Source organism: Crinia signifera, chromosome 4 (assembly GCF_055691185.1).
Source record: "Crinia signifera chromosome 4, ASM5569118v1, whole genome shotgun sequence".
In the NCBI taxonomy this organism is placed as follows: domain Eukaryota; kingdom Metazoa; phylum Chordata; class Amphibia; order Anura; family Myobatrachidae; genus Crinia; species Crinia signifera.
Window position 1 is genome coordinate 234,212,125 of NC_139220.1, and position 25,040 is coordinate 234,237,164.

General features: G+C 44.1%; 1 protein-coding gene across 2 annotated transcripts in view; it reads right to left on the reverse strand.

Annotated features, from left to right (window-relative positions):
• The window catches only part of HDGFL3 (HDGF like 3), a 36,573-nt gene extending 11,971 nt beyond the window's left edge, over positions 1-24,602 (reverse strand). Inside the window, exons 1-5 of one of the 2 annotated variants that reach the window (XM_083184005.1) lie at positions 24,202-24,602; positions 6,709-6,785; positions 4,817-4,955; positions 2,745-2,756; positions 1,906-2,064 (exon numbers count right to left, since the gene is read on the reverse strand). In XM_083184005.1, coding sequence (XP_083040131.1) covers positions 1,906-2,064; positions 2,745-2,756; positions 4,817-4,955; positions 6,709-6,785; positions 24,202-24,285 — 471 coding nt within the window. In that variant the 5' untranslated portion in view covers positions 24,286-24,602. The remainder of the gene's footprint in view (positions 1-1,905; positions 2,065-2,744; positions 2,757-4,816; positions 4,956-6,708; positions 6,786-24,201) is intronic. The other variant, XM_083184004.1, reaches the window with a different exon arrangement.
• Positions 24,603-25,040: the final 438 nt, after the last annotated feature.

Below are 25,040 nucleotides of genomic sequence, written 5' to 3' on the forward strand. Positions count from 1 at the left end.
GGCATTTGAAGGGAAGACGTGTGATGTCAGCTCCGGCCTCGATCAGCCTGTTTCTATCGCAGACACCACGTAAGTCCTGGGCTATGCACAGACTGCACACACTGGAAAAATCATTTAACAGTGAGCGGTTAGTGTTTGAATTTGCTGCCAATCACAGGGCTGCAATATTTTCGCAAGCATTTCGCAAGCCCTGCACATCAATTCGCATGTTTACACAAGCTGGGATTTCCCTCTGCTGGGAGGCGATTACCTGATCTCAGGGCTCTGCAAATTAGCAGCCCAGCTATCAGGTCTGAATAATCCCCAAGTTGTGTTCAACTCTGTAACATCCTGCTGGTTGAAACACAGTCTAAGAAATCGTCTAGGTGTTATTGATGCCCACATATCCGAACCATTATTTTCCTACCATACCATCACTTTGCTGAAAATTAAAGCCTGGCAATGATGACACCCAACTACTAAGTACTGATTTTTTTTAGTTACATTATTACTATGATTATTTTTTATGTATCCAAAAATAAACAGAATGGCAGACACAGTAAGCTGGCAGAACTGAAAAGTACAATGGATGGATCAGTGCCACTGACTGTTTCATAACGTACATGTACAGGACAGTTTCATAACTGGCACTGCAGTGGTGTTGTCAATGTCAAAATGTCAACTCCTAACTGTCATTTTTTCAAACACAGCTGATTGGCTAGAGCTTTATCTTCCACTTTATCATCACTTTACCACTTTACCAGGCTTTATACAGCTTCCCCAATGTGCTAAGTACAACAAATAAATGTGTTATGTAGCAGATGCTAGTCTTCTTCTGTAAGTACTGTAGGGATTTCTGTGTTCTACCCCCAGAATTAGCAGGAATCTACTGCTACTTATTAGCAGTGGCTCAGTCACTCAGATCACTTCCCTGAAGTCATACATAGAGGGAACTGGTAACTGCAGCACATAATGGGGCAGATATATTAAGCCGGGTGAAGAGATAAAGTGGAGAAAAAGTGGAAAGAGATAATGCAGCAGCCAATCAACTCCCAACTGTCATTTTTAAACACAGATGATTGGCTGGTGCATTATCACCTTTCACTTTTTCTCCACTTTATCTCTTCATCAGGTTTAAAAAAGCGGGGTAATTCTGTAACGCACGCTAAGCAGTGGTCCCCCCCGTCCCCCCTTGATACCATGTGAGGGTATGTATGCGAACACACATTTCCTTGAATGCTGCCATAGGGGAGAGAGAGATTTCTCTCCCCTTTGGAAATAAAGTCAGTCTAGATTGACCTTTATATCCTTTGGAGTCCGCCATGTGACGTCAGCCACCTGCCCTGAGCACACAGCACCCCGCCTGCGTTCCCAGGGGAGCACCCAGCATTTTCACGGGGACAACTATAAATGCTGGGCGTTCCCCTGCTTCGGGCCAATGTCCGCACCCCCTCCTCTACCCGTGCTAATGCCTTGGCGAGTGTGATACTCGCCAAAGGCATTTGCACAGGGGGGTTGTACGTGCGCAGACCCCCCCACCATCGGGCCGCATAAGCCCCGTTCCGAGCCAACAAGAATCAGGCCCAATATGTGACATTACCAGAAGTACAGGTAACAGCTCCTCATACATCTCCTCCTTTGTACCACTAATAAACCTGTAAGCTGAAGTCAGCCCATGTGTGCAGCATAGGCTGGGACTCAAGTTTCCCATTAGCCTTAAAAGATCTGTCACGTAATGAAAGAGACAATCTAAGGGACAATGGTACGCTTTGTAGGTAGGCCATCATTGTTGGCTGAAAGAAACCACATAGTGGTAAGGAAGGTACATTCTTCTTCTACTGGGAAATGCCAGAATTCTACATCTATCACACATTTCATTATAGTCTATTACATAAATGGTAACAGTATCACTTTATTCCAAATCACCTTTGAAGTGTAGGACTTCTTCCTCTTGGAAGCTGCTTTTTCATTCTTCCTTTTGCCCTTCCCATCCTCCTCCACCTGATCCCCCTCTTCCTCACTGCTGCCGTCAGCAGCATTGCCCCCTTCTCCTTCTGTTTCTGATGAGCTCTGTTGCTGGATTGCCTTGAATACATGAGAAAAATGCATAGATCTACCAACATATCATTCTAATAAAGTTCAGAAACTGCTTATGGTTGATAGGAGACTGTGGGCAGTGTTAAAGCATTGTACATGCATGGCATGGGGGATTTATTTACGTGTAACTCTCAGTTTCCAGTGTGTCAGCCCCAAGGGAATGTAGACTGTAGGGGCTCAAGCTGCATAAATATATTTTCTGTACAATGTCAAACTAAATAACAGTGCTAGATTCTACAGCTACTGTCATATGTGTATGTCAAAATGTCAAATCTTAACTGTCATTTTTCAAAAACAGCTGATTGGCTAGTGCTTTATCACCTTCCACTTTACCAGGCTTTATACATCTTCCCCAGTGTGCGAAGTACAACAATTAAATGTGTCATGTAGCAGATGCTAGTCTTCTTCTGTAAGTACTGTAGGGATTTCTGTGTTCTACCCCCAGGATGAGCAGGAAAGTATTTTGGCCACAGCTTTCCAGCAACATAGTGCGGGACATTTCTGAAATCATTTTCTTGTCTGTTTCGTTTTTAATGACTCGTGAGTGTTTCCCACCTGAACCCATTTAATAGTTTAACTGAAAAGCGTTCTACCACAGCTCCCTCCACAGCAAATGGTCAGGTGTCCACTGAACTGGCTTGCATTGTACCATATAGCATGGTGCTCACCTTCAGATGCATCTGGAAGAAAAAAATCAGCATATATATTCTTTATTAGTCCTTCCTTTCATTATTTCAATGCTAATATACAGAGAGTAAGATAGACAGTCCCATAATTTTACCAACTATTTGATCTAGGGTCGGATTAAGGTTTGTAAAGGCCCCAACAATACAACTGGCACCATTCCCATGTCACGCAACTATGCTACCAATAAAATTGACACTGCAAATTTTAAAATATGGATGGCCTCAAATGTTGCTAATACAGACTTTTAATGATATATTTGTGACTCAATGTTCTATGTTTGAACAAAACACCTGCCTACGCTGCTAATGTGTGCAAGCCACAGGTCAATCTATGATAATGCTGCAAACACAGCAGCATGGGCCCAGCTTAAGTGGCAAGTGGGGTACTCATTCCCCTGGTAACAACCCGGATGCAGAACCAGCAGCACACAACAGCCGGGTCTATCTGTGCCCCCCAGCACAGCCATAGATTGCTGCTATCCCCAATGAAACGCCTTTATCTATAATCCTGAGCTGTGACCACAGTGCATACTGGGTGGTGTAGTTCTGCCTCTATGCACTGATAGTGGAAACTGCACATACGGAACTACAAATTCCTTAAGTACCATGATGTAATATGCTGCGGGACAGAAGTTGGGGCAATATTTGCTGCAGTGTGGGGACCCTACCTCCCCATTAGGGAGGCCAATCCTGGGATCGGCGGGATCCTGGCATTTTGGCCTAAAATCGTCAGGATTTGAATCCCGGGATTGAAGCTTCCAATCCCAGGATTAGTACCCCATGCAAAAATTAACACTTAGTTTAAAGCCGGGCAGCGATGACCACCTTAGAATATGGCTCAGACGCTGCCCGGCTGACTGCTCCTTATCCCGCCGCTGTTCGGAAGTCGGTGCTGTGCTGAGTCTGACAGGCAAGACATCGCCCAGGCTGCGCAGCGTGACCCCTGACATCACGTCACACTGCACAGCCTGGCCGCCACTATGCCTGTCAGACTCAGCACACTGTACCAAACCCGGAAAGACGCCCGCTGTGCTGTCACCCCGCCCGCTGGAGATACTGTAGTCAAACGGTCCCTCTGCCTGTCACCACTGCCGCAGTAAGTGACAGGGCAGGGCAGGGGGGTTAGGTTTAGAAATTTTTTATAGTGACATTTGGGGAGGGGCCTTTTTTTATCAAGGAGGCTAATCCCGGGATCTGGGCATGTTTCAATCTCAAATCCCGGAATTGAAAAAATGCCCCCATCCACCGGCCACACCCCCACCAGCGCCCAGGATATGTCGCGCTGGCGGGTACACTGAGGCTGGCTACATCTGTATATACATACAGTTTCTTAGTGTTTTCTTTAGTTATACACTCAGTAATGCTTGTCCAGAAATCTCCTCAGCTTTACAAACTTGTCTAAGGTTGACGTCACATAATTCCCATTTAAGGGGGCCAAGTAATTATTTCCCATCTCTAAAAAGTAGTTTTAAAATACTTAAAACCACAATACATGAGATAGATTCATATAGTCTTGTAGCCAATAGGTCACTGCACCACAAGACACATATCCATGCTCTCAGTAGAAACTCTAATAGATACACTAATTACTGTGTTTTGTTTGTTGTCCTTGTGAAAACCACAGCCAGAAATCTAGGGGGAAATGTAATAGGGTGAGAGAATCAGAAAGGGAGAGATTTGGTAAGAAATCTCCAGTTTTTTTTCTCACCAAATGTCTTACTTTCTGATTTTCTCACCCTATTACATGTCCCCCTATTGTAAATCAGTAGATGCACCAATGTTCAAATAAGTCACCATTCACATACCAAGAAAAACATGTTCTTCACATTGACTCCATTTGTATTGGTTAACAGATGTATGGTAAATCTAAATGTCCAGTTCTGCCAACATATGTAAACTTTAACACATCTGTATTATTATGTGTGGATGTTATTTAATGCTTTCTTTTTATAAGTTATCCTAGATTTAGTTGCCTTTAAATCTTTATTTATTTTCACTCTAAACTATTAAGTTATTTATTTGGTATGTCACTTTTAATTAGAAACCTTGATTACCTGATAACCAGTAAACTTGACCCCGGGGTTGTTTTCAATTTCCCACAATCCTTCGTTGAATCCTTTCCGCTTGTTTGACTTTCCAAATTTGTCCTTAAATTCCTTGTAGGGGAAAAGATCTTTTGGTCCCAAAAATGCACTAAAGCGAGGCAAGAAGCAAAACACTTATATATATGATGCAACTGTACATCCGAATACAAAATATAATACATTATTACAACTATTTTCTCCACTGATTCATCATTATTTAGAATGAGCGCAAATGTTCGATACCATATTAAATTTTCAATGGTCAACATAATTTATCCACTTTAAGCTTTTTATTTCAGTTGTGAGTTTCTAAATTGATTAAACCATTAATTACTTATTAAGTAATTACTTATTAGCCGTTTTCTGACTAAGTTCATGCAGTTTTTGAGTGACACAGTTGGGAAGAGTTTATGGGATTGGAATCCAACAACACAAACAGTAAAAGATAATGGAAATTTCCTTTTCAATGTATTTTGAAAGTGGATCTAATGGGAGTTTTTAGAGGAAGTGTCCTGCGCTCCTTCCACGGCTGCCTTAAATTACCAGTCACCCCAACGCGTTTCGAGCATCTAAAGCTCTTCTTCCTGGGTGCAGTCTTGGAAGAAGAGCACTAGATGCTTGAAATGTGTCGGCAGTGACTGGTAATCCTCCAATCCATTGAATCAGCCCAGTGCCAAGGTATTTGGAGCCAAAAACAGGGTGCACTTCCGGACTGCATCCCTGCCTCTTACCATCCTTGCTGGCTCCAAATACTCTTAGGGGTAACACGCTTTTGTGTTTTATGTTTACTTTTTGCTGTTTATGTGCAATAAAACTTTTTGATTTTATTTCCTGATGGTCACAAACACTTATCTACGCTGTATTTTGAAAGTGGAATAAACTTGTAAGGTGAGATAAGTTGGGAAAGTGGATTATGTATTGTTACACGTCCATGCAACACATGTCAGGTAATTGAAATAATTGGTATTTTGGCAAGTTGTTTTTACATGCTGATAATGAAATACATGTATGTTGTACTCTTGCTGCTGGAGGAATATGGTTTACTAGGTAGACATAGGCTGCCAAAAAGAACCCATCATTACATGCATCATCCCAGCTTTCTTTAAATGTAACTCTGATTTCATCAAAACAGGTATTACTAGACTCACAAACAGGTAATTACTTAAATGGTGGGGAAGGAGGTGGGGGGGGGGGGGGCGCAGAGGCTGCACAGGGGCCTCTGAGTACAAGTCAAGGATATCAATGACATGCCATCTCCACAAATAAGATACATATCAAACATCCCTGTTCAAAGTAAGATGGTGATGGCCTTAACCTTGACACTCCAGCTGTTGTTGAACTAAACATCCTAGAATGCCCTGCATCAGTTTTAGCATGGCCAAATAGTAAAACTGTAGCAGGGCATGCTGGGATGTGTAGTTCAACAACAGCTGGAGTGTCAAGGTTAGCCTTCACTGTCCTAGTACCATATGCTATCCAGACCACACTTCACCACACTAGCACCTACCCCTAGTAATACGCCTAACATCTATCACTTGCAAAGCAAAAAACACCCTAGCACCCGGCCTTTGCTGCCTAAACCACCTATAGTGACCCAAGCACCCATCACTTACTAGTCATAACATAAAAGCTGTTTGTGTAAACCAGTTGTAGGAAATCTAAGCAGGTCCCAGAAGAATTTGTAACACAAGGAAAAACATGGGAAGATTTTTTTTTTTTACAGAAAAAAACCCCTATAATGTAGATTCAAATTAGATTTATGAATATAGTTTCATTTTGTGGTGAGTCACACCAGTTCCATGATTTTGAACCTATGGCATAACCCCTATGTGTTTTTCTCATTACAAATCTGGAAAACTTACGTCTCATGGGTTCCAAAAAAGAAGATTGGAAATTTGTTTGCTGGTGGTTTCACAGCTCCTTCCGGTAGTTCATCAATCTGTTGAACAATAAAACATGTTTAACATTTTTTAACTAATAATTTCCTCTGAATTTAGCTCTACGTAAGTGGCAACAATATGCAATACAGATTTATTTATTAACAGATGTCCTTGTGTAAGCAGGATTTGTTGGCTATAGAGCAGATTCCTTTTCTTATGTCTTATTGGTTACAAAAGCAGTAGAGTGAAGTCTATATACAGTGTATTCAGAAAGTATTTACAGCACTTCACTTTTTTCACATTTTGTTATGTTACAACCTTATTTCAAAATGGAATAAATACATTTTTCCCTCAAAATTCTACGTCAATACCTCACAATGACATGAGAAACTTCGAAATCACATGTAGGTAAATATTCACAGCCTTTGCCATGAAGCTCAAAATTGAGCTCAGGTGCATTCTGTTTCCACGGATCATCCTTGAGATTTTCCTACAGATTAATTGGAGTCCACCTGTGGTAAATGCAGTTGATTGGACATGATTTGGAAAGGCACACACCTGTCTATATAATGTCCCACAATTATCAGTGTTATGCTGCCCATACACGCTGCGATCCCGGCGTGCGTTCTGGGCTACAATAGCATCCATCACATCACATTGCATGCCTTGTGCATGGAATGCGATGTGATGAATATCAAGTACAAAAAGTATGTGCAACACATACTTTTTGTACTGTGCAATGAGGCACCTCAAAGCACACATCGGACCCGCCGGGATCGCAGCGTGTATGGGCTTCTTATGTCAGAGCACAAACTAAGCATGAGGTCAAAGGAATTTTCTGTAGACCTCCGAGACAGCAATGTCTAAAGGCATAAATCTGGGGAAGGGTACCGACAGGCATTCAGCCGACGTCGGGATCCCGACTGTCATTTTCCCTTGTGGGGGTCCACGACCCCCATAGAGGGAGAACAGAATAGGTGGCTCGCATAGCGAGCCACCGTGCCCGCATGGGGCTTTGTTGCGCTCGCCATGCTGTCTGGGTCCGGCCAGTCGGGATCCCGACGTCGGGATAATGACTGTCGGGATAATGACTGTCGGGATCCCGACTGTCGGACCCCTATACCACACCCGAAAAATATCTGCTGCTTTGAAGGTCCTAATGAGCACAGTGGCCTCCATCATTCATAAACGGAAGTTGTTCGCTGGCCGGCTGTCTAAACTGAGCAATCAAGGGAGAAGGGCCCTAGTCAGGGAGGTGAACAAGGAGCCAATGGTCTGAGAGGAGAACCTTCCAGAAGGACAACCATCTCTGCAGCAATTCACCAATAAGGACTGTGTGGTAGAGTGGCCAGACAGAAGCCTCTCCTTAGTAAAGTGCACATGGCAGCCTGAGTTTGCCAAAATGCACCTGATGGACTCTTAGACTATGAGAAACAAAATTCTGGTCTGATGAGACAGAGATTGGACTCTTTGGCGTAAATGCCAGGTGTCATGTTTGGAGAAAACCAGGCACCTCTCATCACCAGGCCAATGCCATCCCTACAGTAAAGAATGGTGGTTACTGCTTCATGCTGTAGGGATGTTTTTCAGTGGCAGGAACTGGGAGACGAGCCAGGATAGATGGAAAGATGAATGCAGCAATGTACAGAGATGTGAAACCCTGCTCCAGAGCGCTCTTGACCTCTGGGGGCGAAGGTTCATCTTTCAGTAGGACAATGACCCTAATGAGCCCAGACTTGAATCCGATTGAGATATCTGAAAATGGCTGTGCACCGACGCTTCGTATCCAACCGGGAGCTTGAGAGGTGCTGCAAAGAGGAATGTAGAAAGCTTGTGGCATCATATTAAAAAATGAGGCTGTAATTGCTACCAAAGGTGCATCAACAAAGTATTGAGCAAAGACTGTGATTACTTCTGGTTTCTTAGTTGTTTATTTTTTATTTTTAATAAATTTGCAAAAATCTCCCAAAAACTTTTTTCATGTTGTCATTATGGAGAATTGTGTGTATAATTTTGAGTTGAAAAAAAAAATGAATTTAAATATTGCAGTATCATAACAAAATGTGAAAAAAAAGTGAAGCGCTGTGAATACTTTCCAAATGCACTGTACTTCACTATAGAGTACTTAAATAGCAATCCTAACATGAGTTATTTATATGTAACACTTCCTAATATTGCTTATGTTATTAGTAATCTAAAAGGCAGAACAACACAGTATATATACAGTAGAACCGAAGAAGGGAACAAATTCTACTGAATTGTGTACATTTGCCAAGTAATGACCTCCTACAACTGTAAATGTGCCGACACAGGGTAAGATTTTTTAAACTATATGGCTGCTTCTGACTGATGGTAATGACCAATCATTTGAAAATTTTCAGTGTGTGGGCATTATCAAGATCCAATGCGGGTACCCACCATTATTCATCAAGCCTGCTGATTCCTTCAGCAGGCAGAAGATGAATGACTCGTTGTGCACAATTTGGTCACATTGTTCAGTGTGTAGCCATGATGAACAATGTGGCAATAATGTGGTATATGGTTTGCAGTCCTTAAATGACCCATCTTTACCCTCCGATCGTTAACTCAATCATTCTGTGTGTGTGGGCATTATCAGGAGTGATCTGGTTTTCAAGGGAAATTGGATAGACATTAGATTGTACATGATACATATCCGTGTGTGGGCACCTTAAGATAATTGAAATTCCCTTCTAAAATAGCAAGAACTAATTTCTACTATAATTACTCACCCACAACTTACAATTTCTTTTGGCTAGATTACAATTAATTATTCAAAAATACATTCTGTTTTGCATTAAAACATTCACGAAAGATCAAGAACAGAACTGCTAAGCAAGACAATGAGAGTGCATCACAGAAAAAAAATTCTAGCCAATGAGGAACTTGTTAATATCAGGCTAGAAGTACTAGTGTTCCCGCTAGGCTGTTTTAGCGGGGCGCTGCGCCCTGCCTGATTTTTAAAGGGTAAAATGCGCCCTGCCCCGCTAGCAGCGCCCCGCTAAAACAGCCTGGTGCCTGCCCCGACTGCTTGCACGGGGAAGCCCAGCGCCGCCTTAGGTGGCGATGCCCTGCACTTCCCCGGCATCACTGCAACTTCGTCGGGGCCAGGCCCGCCCCCTTTAGTGACGGCAGCGGGCCCACCCCTTTTCATGACATCGCGGCCCGGGCAAGCCTGTTTTGTTACGTCGGCGGCCTGGGACCACCCACAAGTGTGACATCGGCGGGCCCGGTCTGCCCCCCTTACGCTGCCCCCCGTGCAGTGGCGCCCTGCCCACGAAAATTTCTAGAAGGAACACTAAGTACTATGAATTTTATAATAGTTTATTCAACTCCCGCCAAAATGTTGGAAAATACACAATATAACTATATCCTTTATTTCTGGTTGGAGTGAAAATCTGGTAATATAAGGGAGCAAATGACAATCAACCACTTGCTCTCTATGGGGTGATTCTGGTTGACCCGCAAAGCTGCAAAATTTGTAGCTTTGCGGGTCATCTAAACGCCGCCTGCACTAAACACCCCCTCCCTCCCCATCACACGACTATTTCCCGGCATACATGCAAATGGATGTTTAGCATAAACATCCATTTGCAGCCTCATTTGATGGTCACCATATTCATTCATGGTATAGGTAATGACATAGTAAGAATACTTGCGGACGACACAAAGGTAAGTAAGGAAATTTACTCAGGAGCGGATATAGATACACTACAAAGGGACTTAATTAAACTGGGAAGGTGGACGGGGAGGTGGAAAATGCGGTTTAATGTTGAAAAATGTAAAGTAATTCATTATGGCAGTGGTTCCCAACCTTTTTTGTCTCCCGTACCCCTTGATTAGGCTTTTCATTTATGAGTACCCCCCCCCCGTGAAATTTTTAGGAGGAGTGGCCTAAAAGGGGGTGTGGTCTCATTTGAAGGGTGTGGCTTAACAGGGGCAAGTCATACTGGCAATGACGAGAAAAAAAAAAGTGCAACCACTTGACCACAATATAAGCTCAGCCCATTCTGCGGACAGCATATAAAATAACAGAACACTGTCAAATCTCTATTACTGAAGCAACAGACATTCCAACGGATCACGTTAGCCTTCCAATAGTGCCAGATACACATATGCCCCAAAAAGTGCCAGATACACATATGCTCCAATGGTGCCAGGTATGCCCCCACAGTGCCAGAAACGGGAATGCCACCACGGTGCCAGGTATGACCCCATGGTACTGGGTATGCGCCAACAATGCCCCTACAGTGCCAGCAACAAGTATGCCCCCATAGTGCCAGCAACAAGTATGCCCCACAGTGCCAGCAATGCCCCACAGTGCCAGCAACAAGTATGCCCGCCCCACAGTGCCAGCAATGCCCCACAGTGCCAGCAACAAGTATGCCCCACAGTGTCAGCAATGCCCCACAGTGCCAGTAACAAGTATGCCCCACAGTGCCAGCAATGCCCCCACAGTGCCAGCAAAAAATATGCCCCACAGTGCCAGCAATATGGTATGCCCACACAGTGCCAGCAATGCCCCCATAGTATTTCCCAGCAGCAGCACACTCACCATTGATGCTGCTGCTGGGGAGAGGACAGTCCAGTGTCCCCCTGCCATGTAGCTGCCGCCGCTGCTTCTCTCAGGGAAGGAGAGTACAGCACACTGCGTATCTCTCCTTCCCTTCACTGTGACTGGGCTGCCCGCCAATCAAAGTTCACGGGCCGGCTCCTGATTGGCTGACGGGCGGCCAGTCACAGGGAAGCACACTGAGGGGTAGGAGAGATGCGCAATGCATTCTACTCCCCTCAGTCTCAGAAGCCGGCGCCGCATACCTCAACCTCCAGCAACCTGTCTGACTGCCGCGGCCGCCATTACAGGCCGGGCCACCGCGTACCCCCGAGCAGGTGGACGCGTAACCCCAGGGGTACGCGTACCACAGGTTGGGAACCACTGCATTATGGGAACAAAAACGAACAGGCTACTCATAGGCTAAATGGAGTTATTATAGGGAATTCTGCTCTAGAGAAGGACTTTCATAGATGTAAAATTGGGTAATAATGCACACTGCTCAAGTGCAGCAGCAAAAGCAAACCGGACACTAGCATGCATTAAAAGGGAAATGGATACAGGGGATGCCAATGTGATAGTGTCTCTTTAAAAGGCACTGGCGAGATCACACTTGGAATGGGTGTGGATCATATTGTCGACCCCAATTAGGTCGACAGTCATTAGGTCGACAGGCAACTAGGTCGACGGGTGTCTAGATCGACATGGGACATGGTCGCCATGGTTCTAGGTCGACAAATGCATTAGGTTAGGTCGACAGGTCGCGAGGTCGACATGGATTTTTTCACTGTTTTTTTTTTACCCGAATGTCGACACAGTTGGAAGTCAACCGCAGCCCCTCGCATCGCTCACGATGCTTCGGGCACGGTGCCTTGCTGCACTCAGCACACTATTTTATTCTCCCACCACGCCCTAGTTGATGGTAGGGCATGAAATACCGCCTGTCGGCACATGTCGTCTCAAAAAACAGTGAAAAAACCCATGTCGCCCTCGCGACCTAGAAACCTGTCCACCTTGTCCCATGTCGACCTAGATACCTATCGACCTTCATCCATGTCGACCTAGAACCCTGTCGACCTAGTTGCCTGTCAACTTAGTGGTGTCGACCTAAGTGGTGTCGACAATTTGACGATATAGCCTTGGAATACTGTGTTCAGTTCTGGGCACAGCACCTTGAAAAGGACATGAATGAATTGGAACAGGTACAGAGAAGGACGACTAAACTAGTAAAAGGTTGCAAATCACTAGAATACAAAGATAGGCTAATCAGGCTGAATATAGTTTCACTGGAAAAAATGGAGGTTGAGAGGAGATATGATTAGAGGAATCATAAGGAACTGGGAGATGATTTATTCACTAACAGGCCTATACTTAGGACACGCAGGCATGGACTGAGGCTCGAGGAAAATAAATTCCGAACTGAATTAAGAAGAGGATTCTTCACCATTAGAGCAGTAAAATTCTGGAACTCATTGCCGGTGGGGGTGGTTACAGCAACTACTGTTAATGAATTTAAATCAAAACTGGATAATTTCTTGGCCACTAAAGAATTCATATAAATGACTTACTCAAGTCAGTAGTTACAAGACAAATAGGTTGAACTCGATGGACCAACGTTTTTTTTTATCCTTTATTACGATGTTACTATGTATGTTACTATGGCCATCAAATGATTTCTACAGCGCAAACAGACCTAAGACACCTCTCTGGTGTCTTAGATCTGCGGGTCCCTGTATGTGAAGCGGGCAGGCAGCTGACATCCGCTGCCTGCCCCCAGCATCACGGGCGCATTTCCATGTGAACGTCCAGCATTTACATGGGAGCGCCCTTTAACCGCTAGGCGCTTTCATGGGCGTGACCCCTCGCCACCGCCCGGCTAGATGTGAACGGGATGGTGAATAAGCAATTCGCTGCAACTGCAACAAGCGGCTGCACGTGCACATAAATGTTTATGGGCATGCGCAGTCACTAAACATAGCTCCCCTGTGCGAACACACAGGGGAGCAAATCAACCAGAATCAGGGCCCATGTGCAGCACAATGTACAGTATATGTGTGTAACTTGATTTTGGGTCATTCTGTGCCAAATAATCATAGCTTCCAACCGGACAGTTTTCATAAAATTTGGTAGGATGATAGATGACAAAGTTATTTTATTATTATACACAGTGTTTAATGAACAGGGTTGCAAACATGACAAAAATGTTAAAAGGTATGTTTGCAGGGTCAACTAAATAAAAAAATGTTTTACTTTGCTTCTAATTGCGATAGAACTTTCATGTTGGTCTTGTTTTTCAAGCTAAGGGACCATGGGCCAAATGTAATAGCGGGTGAGAATAAGAGAGAGATTTTGGAAGAGTTTTCCCATTATTTTAAAGTGGGAATCATTAACACTGCAAAACCAGGTTGATTTTTGCCATGTAATTGATTGCCACTTTAATAAAATGGGAAAACTCTACCTAAAATCTGTCTCTTTCCGATTCTCACACCCTATTACATTTGGCACCATAATTTTCATAAAAATTGTTTTAGATATTAATATTGACTTCAACATTTCAAGGTCACATGATGTAACATTTGACTTAAAGGCAAGGTCAAAGGTCACATCATGTGACCTTGAAATGTAGAAGTCAATATTTCAATCTAAAACATTTTTTCTTAAAACTATGGTTCCTTAGCTTCATACAAAGACCAACATGAAAGTTCTACCACAATTAGAAGCAAAGCTATGTTTTTTTTTAGTTGACCTTGCAAGGATACATTTTCCATTTTTTGTCATGTTTTTAACCCTGTTGCATGAACACTGTGTATTAGGGTGTTGCAAGAAATCAAAGTTCAAATTACTGTCAGGGGACCCCCTAATAAGTTCCCAATTGCTATAAAAATGAGATTGGCAAAGCTTCTGCTTGATCAGATAACATTGAGACCTGCCTCGTCAGCCCTAGACTTATGAAAAATGGCAATTTTCGCAAAAAATCACTACCTTTTGTCCAAGGAGCCTAGATTTGGTCTCATTTCTTAGATAATGTTCCTGGCTTCAATTTTGATTCCCACCATTACTTTGCTAAAGTTGATAGAATCGAAGATATTGCATCTACAAGAACCAGAAGAGTTCCAAACCCATAAAATCAACTTTTTCGGGAATGTGGCAAAAATTAACTATACACGATAAAACAAATGCCTGTACACCTAGAACATTAATGACTACTGTGACACCAGACTTTCACACTGGGCATTCCCATGGGTAAGTGGGCAGGCTGATGCCGTCAGCCACTCGCCCCATCTTCGTCGAGGCGCAAAAAAAACACTGTATGTTTTCTTCTATTTACAAAGGCAGGAGAAATCATTTGATGGCCAGCTCTCCTGCTAGCGGAGGCATGTGAGGGCATCGCCTCACATGGTACTGAGGGGGGCAGGGATTCAGCGGGGTGGCGTCTCAGGCTTATCGAGGAAACCTGAATGAGGGCTATAGTGCAGTCAAGAGAAAACTATCAAAATTCCCCCATCACACTGCAACAGGCTAGCAAAAGAGATTTATATTGTACATTAGAATAGTAATGCAGTCACATACATTTGCAAACATATGGCTAGCTATCAGCCACACTAAAGGTACACGCTGAGTGATCTGCTGGACTGCTGATATCATTAACGATATCAACACTGGTCCCAGATGAACAATATAGTGCATACACACCGAATGGTATTGTTAACAATATCCTTCAATTACATAACAGGTCCCTCCTGCTGAACAAGAAATTGTTGACAATATGTGAAATTGAGGTGCACACATAAATGATGGGGAGATTTTCTCGATAATCCGCGGGAGCATACATAGCATATACACTGGGCAATATTTTAAACAATATCACTTAGAAGGGACAAAATGAGTGAAATAAAAAAATAAAAAAAATCCCCTGGTGTGTACGCACCTTTTGACATCTCTGCTTTAGTTGTCCTGCACTATGATAATATATTAATAGCACCTGCTTTGGTTCATATGTTTATATATTACTAAATTGCGATCCTCCAACAACTGATCCTACCCATACTTGCCTACCTGACCCTCTCCATGAGGGATAAAATGCTTTGTTCCTGGACTTCCCTGGTAATGTATGATTGCCATCACCTGTGGTGAAACACCTTTCTTATCAATTACCTAGCTCATGAAAGGTGATGGCAATCATACATTACCGGGGAAGTCCTGGAACAGAGCATTCTCCTTCCCGTAGAGGGTCAGGTAGGCAAGTGTGATCCTACACATACTTCTCAGAACAGTGTGCAGTGCACTACGCTTGGGGCAAATGTAACATGTGCAGAGAGAGTTAGATTTGGGGGAGTTATTTTGTTTCTGTGCAGGGTAAATACTGACTGCTTTATATTTACATTGCAATTTAGATTTCAGTTTCAAACACACCCCACCCAAATCTAAAGGCCCCCATACACTACGCGATTTGGCCCCGATTTCACCCGATTCTGGAGGATTGGGCTGAGAAATCGGGTGAAACTGGGCAAATTGCGTAGTGTATGACATCCGATCTGATCCGATGCACGGTCCCGTGTACATCGGATCAGATCCGGATGTCGGACGGTCTGTACATAAGATTAATCATGTGCAGCCGTCCGGGGGAGTGACAGGAGCAGGCTGGGGGCGGGGTCCGGTTCTGGGTACCTGTAGGTGCAGGCTGTAATCTGTATTGTGCACTGGGAGAGCCTCAGCCTCTTCAGATGTAGCGGCGCTGCGGCAGGCAGGGTCAGGAGCGGGGACCGCAGATGCAGAGAGATCGGCTGCGCGGCGCGAGAATAGAAAGAAATCCCATTCAAAGGACTGGGCGGCCGCTGATTGGCTGAGTTCTCAGTTAATTGGCTGAGTTACTTAATCAAGGCTGCATTTGCTCAGATAAATGTATGCTAAGCGGGCAAGGTTAATGTACTCCATGCCCATTAGTAGTGTGAAGAGTGTAACGCCAACATACGTGCAGATGAGATTTTTGATCCACAGCCATTTAAAAAATAACAACCTTTAATGCCTCTGAGAGAGCGCTCAGCCAATCACAGGCTGCCCATTCATTGTATGGGCTTTTTTTTTTTCAGTACTGACAGCTCCCGGCTCTATGTTACTGTCGCCTGTGTCCCCCACAGCGTCCGCACTACTAGCAGCGTGCATCCGTCCCCCCAGCCGCCTTGCAGCATCCCCCGCCCGCCACCTCAATGTCCCCGGCCCCCCTGCTCGCTTCACATTGCAGCTCCCCGGGAGTTGCAAATGATACATCGCATGCGATGTATCATTTGCAAAACTTGGCACATCAAGTGCCAAATCGTGTGTCCCCCTCCCGGGGAGCTGCAGGGGGAAATCAGGTCCGACTTGTCCTTAGGACAAGTCGGACTAATGTATGGGGTCCTTAACTCTCTGCACATGTTACATTTGTCTCACCTGCAGTGCAGCATGGTTTTGTCCATTTTGAGAACAAATCTGTCCTCAGGTCTGAATTAGGCCCAATGCAGAGGACTATAAAGTATAAGATGGCTTATTGTGTGGAAAAAGTTACTCCCCTCATTCAAAACTTGGGGGAGATGCGGCACATTTGGTGCCATCCTTTATCTATGCAAAAAGCGCAGAGAGATCCTGTCTGGTGATTACCACATAATTATTAAAGGAGTCATTTAATTTAAAAAAGGGGTTAAGGTTTTTCCCTAACCTTGGGACATCAGGAATTATCTGTAGATACATCCTGATTTAGTGTAGCGGTTAATGCCCAGTGATCCCACTAAAAAACAGTCAATAACTTATATTGAGGGAGGGGGTGGGGCTAGTATGTAGTAGAGACTCCTCTCTTTCATGCAAAACTGTTTTTTTTTTTTTTTTTACATTTACAAATACAGACGTTGGTGGGCATGTGCATTTGCGAAGGACCACCTCCACTGACTCTCACAAATCTTCCCCAGTGATCAGTACCTCTAATACTGCTTTCACATTGCAAAATGCAGGTACACTGGGACTGGAAACGGTTCAGGCCCGGCGCGACCTTGCATTTTGGGATGTTCACATCCCCTCAGCGAACCAGCATTATTGACGGATCGCTGACATCATGTAGGGGCCTTTTGGGGAGTCAGAGCGTCATCGGGGCGAGGGAGGAGGCAGCGCTTAGAGCTGGCGATGCTCCAAGCACTTGCTTCCTCCATAGTGTGAACAGGAAACGAGTCGCTCGACCCTTTAACCCGTTCACACTGCACAGCAACACGACAACGAAACAGTTCTTATTGCCGTGTTGCTAGACGTTTGCGGGACCCGGCAACCCCTTTCACATCGCACTAATTACCGGCTCGAGCTGGCAAGAAACTGGCTTTTACCTGGTAATTAGTTGCGATGTGAAAGGGGAATAAGGAGCATGAACATGTTTTCTTTCTTAAGTGCAATTTTGTGGAGGCTTTTTTTCTTTTTAATATTTGAATTTTTTAACAAATAGAATAATTAGCTTACTTATTCGTATATTAGCGCCCGCTCTTTAGAGTAATCTAGTGCTTGTATTCTTTCTTAAGTGGTCTTTTGCTGCAGATAGTGGGCGGGATGCTGTAACATCCGCGCCTCCTGTCCGCCGCACATCACCGGCTACTGCAGACCTAATTATCGCATATGCTGTAACATATGTGATAATTATGGCAAAGGACAGCTCTTGCGTTAAGAGCTGTCCTTTGCGATCTTGCCGGCGATGTTCTGCGGGTCCCGGCGGCTCCCCCCTCCCTCCATTACCCGGGGCTGCTACTGCTGCCGGGTGGCCTCTCCTCCTCCTCCCTGCACCCGGAAGAGGATACAGTGCAGGGAGGAGGTCACGGGTCCAGGCAGCACAGCGCTGTGCTGCCTGGACACAGCAGGGGGGGGGGGTGTTGGTGCGAGGCGGCGGGGGTCCGTTCGGGGCGGCGTGGGTCGCATTAAGAAGCCCATAGACTTCTATGGGGTATCGCCAGCTTTTGCTGGAGATACCCCTCGCAGCGAAAACTCGCCGTTTTGCTGCATATCAAAATGCGGTAAAAACCCAGATAACGGGGTTTTCACCGCATTCTTGCTTTAGAGAATCTCCCCCAATGAGTGGGAATATTTTACAGGTATATTAGTATAATGAATCTCGCTCGTCACCAGCAGCAAAAGGGTTTAAAAAACAGACCATAATAATACCTGAACCCTTGTTAACTCAGGCTACAAATATTATTTGTTATATCAATACTGAATTTTAAAAAGCTCCATACTGTATTTACAAAAAAAAACAACACACAATTCTTGCATTTAACACTTGCATTAAAAAAAAAAAAAAAACCTTGCACTGCATTGCTCAAACAGGCTTCCATTACTAAAAAATATACATTTCACTCTGAGATTTGTAGATACAAAGTGAAAACATATGAAAGCCCTGGAGTCTGGTCTTTGCCAATACTAACATGAAAGAATCTAGACATGCGATTTCAGTTAAATTGTGTCTGGAGAGAAGTCACAATCCTATTTCCTCGGAAAGCTTTAGAACCGGTGAGCAAACATGGAGATGGATTTTCCTCCTTACAACTGTAGCTGCTGAGGCAGTGCTAGTGAATGAAGAGAAAACACAGCGGAAGCCATGGAGGTGTGGTGTTTCTAGTAAGTGCATGTGTACAGCCTGGTCTTGCTGAATCTCCATTATCAGACAGCAGCTTGCTCGGAGCAGCAGTCGCCAATCATCGCCTAGCTATTGTCAATAACAAATATTGGATCCGTTCTCCAGCAGACCCCATGCTTTTGAAGCTATACTTTCTTAAAGTCTATCTGCTTCCCAGGTTAGCTGTAAACTAAATACTAGGAAGAGATCCACAAAATGGGGAATTATTGCATTAGATTGATGCTATGTATGTTTATCAGTATTTTTTTTTATGCCACAGTACATATATTATATAATGCAGCATATTATGTTATTAGTGATATAAGCTTTATTTGTATTAAGAACCAGTCACTTAGGATGAAAATGCATAAACCATAGAAAATGTAACTGGTACAGTCCACGTCCACATGATAAGCCTGATCAAATTCTGCTTGGAGAAAGGAATCAGGACTGACAAGATGAAATGAAGGTACATGGTACATGTATATGAGACAAGAGATGACCATCGTTTTCTGCAACAATTCAGCCAGCTTTTCATTGGTGATACAGCTTCTTATTCAGAAAATGTTAATATTAAAACAATTAAATTAGGCAGGATCATTAAATTATTATAATTGTGCAAACACAAAAATATCCATGATGACACAAATCTCAATTGTATTTTGCCTGTGCCAGTGCGATTTTAGTCATGAAATAGGCTGGCAAAGGAGCATAGGTCCCAGATTTCATCATTTTGAATAAGTAGCTGGTGTCCTGCAAGGGTTAACATAGGTCAAACAATATGACACTTGAAACCCAAACAGGGGGGTCACTTACATATGACCCACCTGCATATGGCTTTGACCAACAAGGATTTGGTGTCCAGCAAGGGTTAACAAGCATTGGTGAAACAATTTTAAATTTGGGGGGTCACTTACATATGACCCACTTGAAATGTATTTTGACCAACAAGGATCTGGGCAGAAATAGGGCACTAAAGAGGGCATAGCGCCCAATGTCATCATTTTAAATAAGTAGCTGGTGTCCTGCAAGGTTAAACAATGTTGGTCAAAAGAGTTGACACTTGAAACCCCCTCATGTAGGTTTCAAGTGTCATATTGTTTGACCAACGCTGTTTAACCCTTGCAGGACATCAGCTACTTATTCAAAATGATTACATCTGGGAACTATGCCCTCTTAAGTGCTCTATTTCTGCTCAAATTCTTGTTGGTCAAAAGAAATCACAGGTGGGTCATATGTAAGTGGACCCCCCCCCCCCCTTCCCTTTGTGGGTTTAAAGTTTCAGGTACTTGTTTAGTTTCACGGCGGCAGTTACGTACTTAGCATACCTTCCCTTTCAGAATCGGCCAGCGTAGTCAGTCAGAAGTAGCGTAGTGTGTTCAGCTAGTCAGCGTAGGCAGTTCCAGTGTATGATATGGAAGGTGTGAATGTGTTCCTGAAACACTCCCACTATCCACGCCAGCCAAAGCGTGGCGAGCGCAGCAAGCCCCCACTATCCACGTCGGCGTGGAGATGATTTTCTAAAGTGTGGCGAGCGCAGCGAGCCCCCGAGCCCGAAGCGTGGCGAACGCAGCGAGCCCTGCGAGGGGATGCGGAATACATGTGAAGTTACCTGCGTACGCTCGCCACGCTTTGGGCTCGGTGGCTCGCCACATTTTATATAATCAACTCCACGCCGACGTGGATAGTGGGGGTATGAAAAGGTCGGTAGGACGCGCAACACGTCCCCTCGCTTCGCTCTAGCGTCTAAATTTAGATGCACCCTTGTTATAGGTTTGCGGAGCATCTAAATTTAGACGCTAGAGCGTCTACATTTTAGACGCGCTCTTTTGTTAGCAGTTTGCCGGCGCTGTACTTAGACGCTATAGCGTCTTAATTTTAGACGCACCCTTTAGATGCCCCCTTTGTTAGCGGTTTGCCGGGGTGTCTAGTTTACACGCTCACTTTGTTAGCGGTGTGCCGGGCTGTCTATTTCTCTGTGGAACTACAAGTTCCACAATGACCTGTCAGTACTGGGCTGCTGCGGAGTCTCTACGCTGACAACGTAGTTCAAGGCAGTCTATGAGCTACGCTGATAACGTAGCTAGGCAGCCGTTGGTCGTACAGCTGTAGGATTCAAACGTAGCATAGAGCTGCCGCCGTGAAACTAAACAAGTACCAAGTTTCCTACTGTTTGACCAACGCTGTTTAATCCTTGCAGGACACCGGCTTCTTATTCAAAAAAGATGAAATCTGGTATCGATGCCCTATTTCTGCCCAAATCCTTGTTGGTCAAAGCCATTTGCAGGTGGGTCATATGTAAGTAACCCCCTGTGTGGGTTTCAAGTGTCATATTGTTTGATCAATGCTGTTTTACCCTTGCAGGACACCAGCTACTTATTCAAAATGATGAAATCTGGGACCTATGCCCCTTTGCCAGCCTATTTCATGACTAAAATCACATTGGCACAGGCAAAATACAATTGAGATTTGTGTCATTGTTTTTTTTGTTGTTGTTGTACTGTACAATACAAATTTAATGATCCTGCTTAATTTAATTGTTTTAATATTAACATTTTCTGAATAAGAAGCTGGATCATGAATAAGACGCTGGCCGAATAAGAAACTAACTTCAGCCTTGTCAACAATAACTAGTTTGGGAAAAATCACTGTTATTTCATATACCGTGTTTGATTATAAGATTATTATACTCAGACATGATCTTCCAGTTATGCCTTTTAATCCATGTGCATATATTACCTCTTTAATACAAATATAGCACTTGATTTACAAATGTTGACAAAAAGAGAGAGAGAGCGAAAAAAAACAACAATGTTTTGTACAGGGTTGCCATTTGTTAATGGAGCCATAATTGTAAGGTCGTCTGATATGAGCAGGTGACAACGAACATATGTTTACAGCAACCACTATTACCTTAATACCACTTTCACATCGCCGACACGTTTTAAAAACCGGTATTTTAAAACGGTAATTAAAACGGGTCAGAGCCTTACATTGCCGCAGATTACCGTTTTAAATACCGGTTTATACCCCTTTCACATCGCACTTTTAAAACGGTAAATTGCCGTTTTTTTTTCCCTTTTTAAAACGTTTAAGCCTGCACTGTGAATGCATAGCATTGTACACATTCACATTGCACAAAAAACGGCAAGGAACCGTGTAGGACTCTGCTTTTTACACGGTTCGAAATGCCAGTTAACTTTAAACGGTAAATCGGCTGTGGTGCATTCACAGTGCAGGCTTAAACGTTTTAAAAAGGGAAAAAAACGGCAATTTACCGTTTTAAAAGTGCGATGTGAAAGGGGTATAAGTAAACACAAATTGGACCCTGGGATTAATAACAAACATGCCATTTATGATGTTAATCCAACCCTGGAGGTAAACTAGCTCTAGAACAACTTGACCAAGGAAAATCATACTACAGAGATTTTAAGTTATTAAGTTTTACAAAATGCAGACCTATGTTGTCAGTCATATATCATAATGACATCATGTTTTATATTTTTCAGAGACATAGATTAATAATACTAATGTTACCTAAATATTATTGCTTTTATTCACATTAATTGTACTAAGGACAACAGCCGGGTAAGTGTACACAGAGATATTCTCAACAGGAGAAATGCAGCTGTAATTAATTTGTTTTTCTCGAGAAATAGGAGGGAGGGCATCCTCAAATGTGTCTCCATGACAGCTACTCTCATGCAATATGTGTGCTGTTTCCATGTTACAGGCTCACTCACACACATGGGCCTAGAGACTAGTAATGCTGTATGATGTGCCACATTATAACATTTTAAAAGTGCCATTAAAATGTGACAACCGATGATGGGAACAAGTCCAATAATACTACTTGTAATGCACTTTTCAGGTACTAGTTCCGTGATGGCTAACCTTGACACATCCCAGCATGCCCTGCTACAGTTTTGCTATTTGGCCATGCCAAAACTGATGCAGGGCATGCTGGGATGTGTAGTTCAACAACAGCTGGAGTGTCAAGGATAGCCATCACTGTATTAGTTAGTCCTGGCTGCCGGATGTGAGTATACAATATTTTTATCGTTGTCGGTGATGCAGCGATATGTACGACCATTAGGTAAACACTTAGCACTATTGATAACTATATTGTTCAGCGATGCCTTTGGGACCCTTGCCAACCCCGATCATCGTAACCAAATTTTAGATGATCAGAATTATCATTAACGATCCGCAGGAGTGCGCATCGTTAATAATATAGCGGGTACACGCTGAAGGATATGTGTGGTAATATTGATAATGATCATGTCGTTAATTAAAATTGTATAGTTTGTACCCACCTTACGTCCTAAAAGTGTCCTATATTGAACTTATCACTATATTATAGGTATGCTTCTATGATGCTTAATGTCAATTTTGTACACATGGATGGAAACATTTAGGTAATATCAGTCTTCTCTGCATATGATAATCATAGTGATCCACAGAATAACTAATTACATGTTACAGTGCACATAGCTTACCTGCTGCAAAACCAGAATCTCTATAAAGGTTACCACACTTAAGAAACTTTAAATCCAACTAATTATAAAGTGAGTGAGTCTTAATAGAACATGCCTAGCCTTCGCTTATCGGGAAGCTTTCTCTGCCAAGCTGGTAAAGGTGACCTACGGCTCTCTAGCTGCAGTGGGGCTAGAAGTTCCAGAATGCCCAAAGTGTTATTAAATAATCGAAATCTTCTTATCTGCTAACAGACAGGGGGATTTGGCCACCTGCAGCACCATTTGTTATTGTGGAACTATTAGACCCAGCATGCCCTGCTAGTCACAGTAACCTACGGCTCCCTAAGTAGAGGAACATGACCAATCCCCGTGTACCATGCTAGTCTGAGTGACAAACAACATGGTGGGGTGGCAGCTTTAAAACTACAGGAGGCTTCCCGGGTGCAGAGCTGTGTGGGAGAACAATGTAACCCCGAGAGAGACCTGAATGCCTGTGCTGGCAGTGCTACAGTAGCTGCCTGCCTGTGTGTGACACTGATGAGCACAATGGCTGCATGTGTGTGTGTGCAGTGTATGCAGTGTGTGTTCTCCGGGTACAGCAGGGTGCACTGGTCCAGCACCTATGGAGGATGCTGCCAGCCATATTACACAGGAGGATGGTGATGCTCCAGGCCCCACAGATCACCTGGGATCGCAGCCGCTGCTGCCCCACCCCCCTGGGGTGCCATGTACTGGCGGATGGGGGGGCGTTTTCGCGCCCTTTTGTGGTGCCCACTGCCCCCTCATACGCCCCGGCGGGCACTCACCCTGGCCGGCCAGTGCGGGTAGCCCTTCATCTTGGCAAACACCAATTCTCCAGCCTTGTAGTCCCGGGGCCTGGGCCGAGCCATCCTGTCCTCCTCTAGCCCTGGCAGCAGCAGCAGCGACACACAACCCTTCCGCCCCCTCCGTCCTGCGGCAGCCGCTGCTGGAGATGGGGGAGTGTGCGATGTGCAGCAGCAGCAGCAAAAGGGGGCAAGAGAGGCCCCACAGCAGCCGCCTCCCCTCACACAGCCCCCCTAACAGGAGCTCTCCCAATCAGGCCCTTCCCAATGTGCGAGCCCTGGGCACCCGCTCTCCGTCCCCTGGCACACCGACTCTCTACCACACCGCCTGCCTGGCGCTGCAAACGAGAAGGGACAACAGGGCTCCTGCGCCGCCGATGGAGAGTGGGCAGAGACCTGATACAAATAATAATCTCTCACTGTGCGGCGCTGGGGTGTCTCTACGGGTGTTTCTCCTGGTTCACAGACAGTTCGGTGGAAGAAATGAAAGTTGGGGGCTCAGTATTGGGAATAGTCCCTACTGCACATTCCGGCTCCATTTATTTTTGACAGTAGTAGTGGTGTACGGTGTCGGCACCTCTGGCAGTATTATTATCAAATGATTAACGATTCATTAATAATGGTAATAATAATAATCTTTCATAAGTGTGTGAATAGCTTTCCATTCTTGTGCGGATCAGACATCCTGGAGGAAATTTACTAAAGGAAATTTGTAAAAAAATCGGTGTATTTGTATCCAGAAATACACTTATTTTTGACATTTACTATCCCGAAAATATAGCACATCAATATGAATACGAATTGCCGTATTTTCGGGATAG